Source organism: Pungitius pungitius, chromosome 1, assembly GCF_949316345.1.
Source record: "Pungitius pungitius chromosome 1, fPunPun2.1, whole genome shotgun sequence".
In the NCBI taxonomy this organism is placed as follows: domain Eukaryota; kingdom Metazoa; phylum Chordata; class Actinopteri; order Perciformes; family Gasterosteidae; genus Pungitius; species Pungitius pungitius.
The window spans coordinates 6,602,401-6,609,771 of record NC_084900.1 but is presented as its reverse complement, the minus strand read 5'-3'; the positions used below and the strand labels follow the sequence as shown (position 1 = coordinate 6,609,771).

Here is a 7,371-nt window from a genome sequence, read left to right as displayed (position 1 = left end):
AGGGAAAACCAAATGCGTACTCTTACGTTGTGTTTAGGCCCCAAGATACCTTTTGCAGTTACAACTGCTAGTGAATGCCCCTTCTGGTGTATATACAGTTAAAGAAATGAAGCACAAAATCTGCTGTGTGAAGGAGAAATGATCCCTCTTTCACCCCCACACACACACATTCCCACTCTACTGCTACAGCCCCAGAGCTGTAACTCTGATCCTGCTTTATTGGGTCAGCAGAGTCCCGCAGGATGGACCTCCATTCCCTCCCAGCTCAATTAAGAAGTAAACTTTCTATCCTTTTCCGTATTTCCAGTTTTCAAAAGCTGTTTTTTAATTATAATTTGATATCAGATAGCAGTACCGTGTGTCACACAAACTAATATGTACACATTTTCACCGTGCCTTATCTTCTACTTACACAACCTCAAAGATCAGAGAATGAGCATTCTATGTTGAAATGAATTGTGCTTATTTTCCCAAAGGCATTGTGTGATTGGCAATATATGTTGGCTATTCAATTCCAGTCCAAATTATAGAATGTCAAAATTTCTTGAAAGAAACTGAAAAAAATGAATGCTTCGTAAAGATGTTTTTTACACTTAACCTAAAATCATGGGAACAAATAGCCGCCAACATAACCCAACTCTTAATATTTGCAATGCTCCCTAATTCCCATGTTGGCTTTGTCTGAAAACAATATTTGTCCTTTGGATGGAAATCTGGTGAATCAACTTTAGCAAATCTGTTCATCTTAAATCGCTATGGTAACTTTTTGTTTGTGAGGAAAACGTGGTTTGGGTGAAAGTAAGTAGTTGTTTAACGTGGGGCGGGGGGGCCGCTGTGTGTTCATATGGGACTCATCAGAGTGAGAAATATATATATATTTTTTGTAATTAATCGAGAGACACAGGAACATAAAGCGAACGAGTGACCAGAAGTTGCAGTTATTTTCTTAGAGGGGAGGGGGAGAATATTAACTGCTTGCATAGCTCCCTGCTAATGACTCCCACTGTGCAAAGGCAAGGATTACCATTAAGCCTGAGTCACATCTTCTCACATGATCCTCTATCCTGCCCCAGGTTCATTCACACACAGGCACTGACATGAGCACGCACAGCCTGCTGGCGGGGGGTGAGTGGGGGGTGAGTGGGGATGGCGTGGCGGTCGGATGAGGGCTGGTCACGGGACGAACAGAAGGGATGTGCACATGAGTAATGCAGTGGATTTCGTAACAGTAGACCGACATGTGAGCGCTTGAGATGTTTATTTCTTTCAAATGCACCACATGACGTGATCACCGACGTTTAGTCTCCATTGGTCCAAATAATTGATCATTAGAACTGTTAAAGTTCAACCCTCTACTCTTTTAAAAAGGAATGGTGGAAAACTAGACGTAGTTTCCTGGCAAATAGCGTTTAAATGATCATAATACCAATGCAAGCTAATGAGTCTTCTGCTAAATCTCAAGAGGAACATGGGAACCGCAGTAACATAAGGAATGTGGCTGCATTGTTCGAGTACTTCATGAGAATGAGCTTAGCGCGAGCTTTGTGTAATCCTCGCCGTCACGCCCCAATTATGAAACGATACATGCAACCGGAATAATGATAGGCAACGTGAAACACTTGTGACTTGGTCCGGAATCTTTGCCTTTCATTGTGAAAGATCACATTGGATAAAGATTGCCTTAGTCCTGCAAAACTGCTGTTTTGTTATGATGGGTTTTTTTTTTTTTTTATATGCCGGAGGGGTACATTTAAATATAAAGTTTACAAGCAAATGATTCATCTGGACACTATCTGCTTCATTCCATTTGTCCAAGACAAGTGATTTATATCTTTGTATGTATTGTATTTATTACAATTGATACTTGTGCGTCATTGTGTATGACGCATTATACTGTGGTAATTTCTTCAATATGTTTTTCATCCTGTGGCTCACAACCTAAGGGGCCGGTCACAAGATGGATGGAAGGAGTTGTGAGTAAATTAGGAAAAAGAAAAGTTCTGCTTCATATTCCGAGACTGAGTGAACCGTTATTTCGTCAATCCAAATACCATCACTCTAAAGTGAAACTTTTAACACCCCATAGACATATGGAACATGGCCCCGTCCAAACACCATTTAAGTCCGAAAAGGAATGGGAACCTTTGGTTCAATGCCTTTGTTCACTGCATTGTTGTTGAGCTGCCAGTAGGGAGGCTATTTCTAAGTGGCTCTTCTATCTTCTGTAAGGATCCTTCTTCATCGGCTGCCTCACTCCTTACCGAAAAGTCTGGTTTTGAAGTTTAAGCACTGTTGTGTTTTTCCTCTCCACCGCCGTCATCTGAGGGGTGGACTTGTGAGGCCTCGGTTTGATAATTAGCGCGCGGTGTCCTCACTTCAACCCGGTGTGAAGGATGAAAAGTGCGAAAGAAGAAAAAAAAAAAAAAAAAAAAACATCCTCGCTGATCTTGCCCCAGATAAAAGGCTCACTGCGGTCGGCTTGAGGTTTTGTCGTCAATAGCAGCCAATCATGGGAAGACACACAACATATTTTCCAAAATAACACAGATTGTCACATCTGAGCATTGTTTTCAAAGGTGAGGAATGGACAATGAAGTCTGGAATGGGATGAGTAGAGTTTGTCAGGCATGAAGGGTCTAATGATGCAATCACGTCATGTTGGAGTTGACATAATTGCTGGTTCAAATTTGAGAGATTGGAGGATCCATTGCCGGAGTTCATCAAATACTAGGGACTAAAAGTCAGCATCAAAGATGATCCATTTCTTAACATTACATTTTCTAACTTAATGGAAGTGGAATAAAAAAAATCTGTGTGCCCTGTGAACATTTGGAAATGTTAAATGGCTTTAAAAATGTGCCTGCTTTGAAAACTATTATATATATTCCCAATAGAAAAAAATATATTTAAAAAGCTATATTTTATATAACATTTACGTAACATCTTTTCATTGTTGCACAGTTCTACAAGATGGCTTTTGTGGAGTGAATGCCCTCATGGCTGCACGTCTCACATGCTCATGGCAGCACAAGCAGCCCCGAGGTGAAGGAAAGGAGGACGTGTCGGAGAGAAAGAAAGGACTTCTGAAGTCAAATGACCTAAGTTCACCCGAAATAAACCTCAGACTTTTCTAAATTGGACCTGCATGGGAGTTTTATGGCTCTGGGGTACAAATCACATCAAAGTGGCCCATTTATGGCTATTGTTCAATTGTGGAGAAATAAAAATGATAAAGGATACTACTACTTCATCATAACAAACTCCCTCCCTGATTTAATTTAGACAACATTTAAGCAACTTTTAAAAGTCCAGTGAGTTTTTAGAAGAATAACACTGATCACCAGGGGCCAGACTACCTTGTGTGAGGGCATCACGCGGAGGGAAATCTGGTCATGCGCTAAGCTGGTATTTAAGGATCACAATTCACTGGTTTGGGGGGAGTGCAATCAGAGGCCTGGGTGCTTTGGAGGGGACGTTTAATGAATGTTAAAGAGCATACTTGCACTTAGGTGAAACTGAATCGGCCGTGCGTAAATTCTGACCACCGTTTGTTGGGGACGAGAAAATGTGGCGCTGCTGTTGTTTGGTGCTCGTGGGCGCGGTGCTCGTCGGCGCCCAGTTCCCCAGAGAGTGCGTGACACCCGAAGGACTCCGGACCGGACGGTGCTGTCCGTCGCCCCCTGGGCTCACCGACGACCCGTGCGGCGCCAGCGCGGGGCGCGGCCAGTGCGTGTCCGTCGCGGTGGACGCGCGCCCCCACGGTCCCCAGTACCCGCACGACGGACGCGACGACCGCGAACAGTGGCCGGTGCGTTACTTCAACCGCACGTGTCAGTGCAGCGGCAACTTCAGCGGCTACAACTGCGGACGCTGCAGGCACGGGTGGACGGGGGCCAGCTGCGACCAGCGCGTCCCTGTTGGTGAGTGCGCGAGGCGTGGGCAAATCACCTTTTTAATAACGCGTTGGTATACTGACTGTAACTCAAGTTGTGGGAGAGCACAATGGGAGCACAGTGAACGGCTTTGGAGTCATTTATTGCCGATTTGCAAAGCGAGGGAGGTTTATTTTTACCATAATCAATCGCCATTATTGCCCTATAAAACTAGCTGAATATATTCTGAAAAGCAGAAAAGGGCATTTGATTGAAAAAAAAAACATGGAATTGCTGGGAGCTTGCACGCATTTCTATACTTCTTTCCTCACTCATTAAAAACGGATCCCCAATTAACGCATGACCAGCTGAGTTAATCCACTTTCCCTTTCTCCATAATCCCCCCCCCCTCCCAGTAAGAAGAAACGTGATGCAGCTCAGCGCGGATGAGAAGCGGGCGTTCGTGAGCGCGCTGGACCAGGCCAAGCGCACCGTGCACCCCGACCTGGTGATCGCCACGCGGCGCTACGCCGAGATCTTCGGGCCCGACGGGAACACCGTGCAGTTCGAGAACGTCACCATCTACAATTACTTCGTGTGGACCCACTACTTCTCGGTCAGCAAGACGTTCCTGGGTGCCGGGCAGGCCAGTTTCGGGGGGGTGGACTTCTCCCACGAGGGGCCCGGTTTCGTCACGTGGCACCGGTTCCACCTGTTGCAGCTGGAGCGCGACATGCAGGTACGAGACGGTGGAGTGATGTGGGCGTATAGTTGCAACCAGGACGCACTGCATCAACTTAATGATTTAACACACCTGTGACTTTTTGTTGTGACATGTTTACCTTTTTATAGAACTGACATTTTTACTTTTTTTGCAATTGACAAAAAAAAGGTTGTGGGAAACGCAATCTCCGTGGGAAATCTTTTCTATCCAGAAAGTTTTCTTTAGTCACTAAATCAATCATCTTTTTTCTAATCGTTTTGCTGCATGCTACTTTAATACATTTTTCCATTTTGTCAACACATTGTATTCCTTATAGTTGAATTATCAAACAGCTGTAAATTGATTTCTAAAAAACGATTTTCAAAAGAAGCAATATTCAGGTGTATCGGTGCATTGTTAACAGACGTTGTCATCAACAGCCTTAGTGTGTACCTTGTCCGTTGAGTCCATGACAAAATGTACACTGAACATGCATTGTCACGTTACCTCAGGGGTGTGATATACATGATCAAATAAAGCCTCAAATTCACCAACTATCGTGCTTGTGTTGTTTAAACCACCAGGACATGCTGCAAGACCCCTCGTTCGCGCTGCCCTACTGGAACTTTGCCATCGGCGGGAGCACCTGTGACATCTGCACGGACGACCTGATGGGAGCCAGGAGCAGCTTTGACATGAATTCCCTCAGCAGCAACTCCCTCTTCGCCCAGTGGAGGGTCATATGCGAGAGCGTAGAGGACTACGACACCCTGGGAACCATCTGCAACAGTAAGACTGTTTCCCCCCCCCCCCCCCCTGTGGGAAATGCTCACATGGTGTTGGTACAGTGTTCACCGGGCAGAGAAATTGCTGCAGTGTACCTCTGGTCTGTGTTTTCTCTCAGGCACTGAGACGTCTCCCATCAGAAGGAACCCAGCCGGGAACGTCAACAGGCCGATGGTCCAGCGGCTCCCGGAGCCCCAGGATGTGGCAGACTGTCTGCAGGTCAACGCTTTTGACACACCGCCCTATTACTCCACCTCCTCCGAAAGCTTCCGAAACACGATCGAAGGTGAGCGACAACACAGGCGTCTTCAGTTAAACTGTTTTTTTAATTTTATTTTTTACATTGACATACAATGTTTTTTGCTGTTTCATGAGTTCCCATGTTTTTTTTTCTTTTTCGGCAGGCTACAGCGCCCCCAAGGGGAACTACGACCCTGTTGTAAGGAGCCTCCATAATCTGGCCCACCTGTTCCTGAATGGGACGGGAGGACAGACTCACCTCTCTCCCAATGACCCCATCTTCGTCCTGCTGCACACTTACACCGACGCTATATTTGACGAGTGGTTGAGAAGACACAGTCCAGGTTCCTTTTTTTTGCCCAAACACTTCCACTTCATAAAAGCAGCTCATTGCACTGCTTTACACATTATCGGCTAACTTTTGAGTGTTTCTCGACAGATTCCACCCTGTATCCCGAAGCAAACGCCCCCATTGGTCACAACAGAGGCTACAACATGGTGCCTTTCTGGCCTCCAGTGACTAATGCCGAGATGTTTGTGACCGCCCCGGAAAATCTGGGTTACTCCTACGAAGCTGAATGGCCAGGTATCCCATTTGGATGACTTCTATTACTATTACCGCATTTCCTTTGGGTGTGCCTTTTGATACTACTTTTTAAATGAATCCAGGCGACCAAAAGTACTAATCACGCTCTTTTTCTCTCTCCAGGTCAAGCTTTAACGATGACGGAGATCATCACCTTGGCGATAGTCGCCGCCCTCGTGCTCGTCGCCGTCATTTTTGCCGCCACCACGTGTGCCGTGCGCGCCAGGTCTCACAAGATGGAGGGCCACCAGCCTCTGCTCGGGGATCACTACCAGCGCTACGACGATGCCAAGAGCCAATCGGTGGTCTAAGTGCGCCGTTTTGAACATGAGCCTCTCCCTCTCTCTTTACTCTTAAAGTGACACAGCGTTGCAGTTTGTCGAAGCACGGAGGTGTTGTCACTCAAGAGAATGTGTCGATTTTTGAATGGTAAAATGTTGACTTTGTTCATGTCCATGTAGGTAATCTGGTGTTGTTGCATTTTTCGTTACAGATAGAACAGATGTGCAGCACTCATTGAAGATGCATTTGTCATTGAAAATGTTGGATGTATGCAGTACTTTAGTATAGTTTTGCAAAAGATTGCAATGGTCCAATCTTTGAAAAATTCAGTTTTGGGAAAATTGGAATTTGTTGTCAAATAAAGAGACCATAGCCAAGTGAAGTGTTGGTGTTATGCCAGCAGGTGGTGCTGAACTGGTGCTGTCAGGGTTTTTACTGTAAGTGACTTTCTGGGATCAGAAATTCTGCCTCCTGTAGTCTAGATTTTAATACTGCACTAAGTAACAAGCAGATAAAGTGTAAAAAAAATGGTTGATTCAGCGTCTTTTTTTAGTTTTTTTAAGGAATAGTGATACAAATGAATTAAAACATACAGGGGTACAAGTTCCACCATGTTTGTAGACCTTTAAGAAGTGAAGGGAGGAATGGTTATCAAAAACTAGTAATGGAGGCAAAACGACCACAAGGGGGTGCAAGAGTTCTATAACTCCGAGTTGTTGGTATAAATATACAATTTGAGGTGAGGTAGGATCGTATTTAAAAGATGTATTAAGATAAATTGATCGAAATTACGAGCTCAAATGTGTCATTTGAAAGAAACGTGTCTATAAAGTTGTTCTAATCCGATGCTTTTTCTGAATTGTTTGCTCAAACCATACGCATTTTCTTTATTTTATCAAAGC

General features: G+C 44.8%; 1 protein-coding gene across 1 annotated transcript; it reads left to right on the top strand.

Moving 5' to 3' along the window:
- Window positions 1–2,974: 2,974 nt before the first annotated feature.
- On the top strand, window positions 2,975–7,315 carry LOC119223550 (5,6-dihydroxyindole-2-carboxylic acid oxidase-like). The gene is made up of 7 exons (XM_037480889.2): window positions 2,975–3,920; window positions 4,289–4,611; window positions 5,160–5,364; window positions 5,480–5,647; window positions 5,766–5,945; window positions 6,041–6,187; window positions 6,311–7,315. Exons 1-7 carry the CDS (start codon window positions 3,566–3,568, stop codon window positions 6,496–6,498), a joined length of 1,566 nt encoding a protein of 521 aa, XP_037336786.2. The 5' UTR covers window positions 2,975–3,565; the 3' UTR covers window positions 6,499–7,315.
- The last annotated feature ends 56 nt before the right edge of the window (window positions 7,316–7,371 follow it).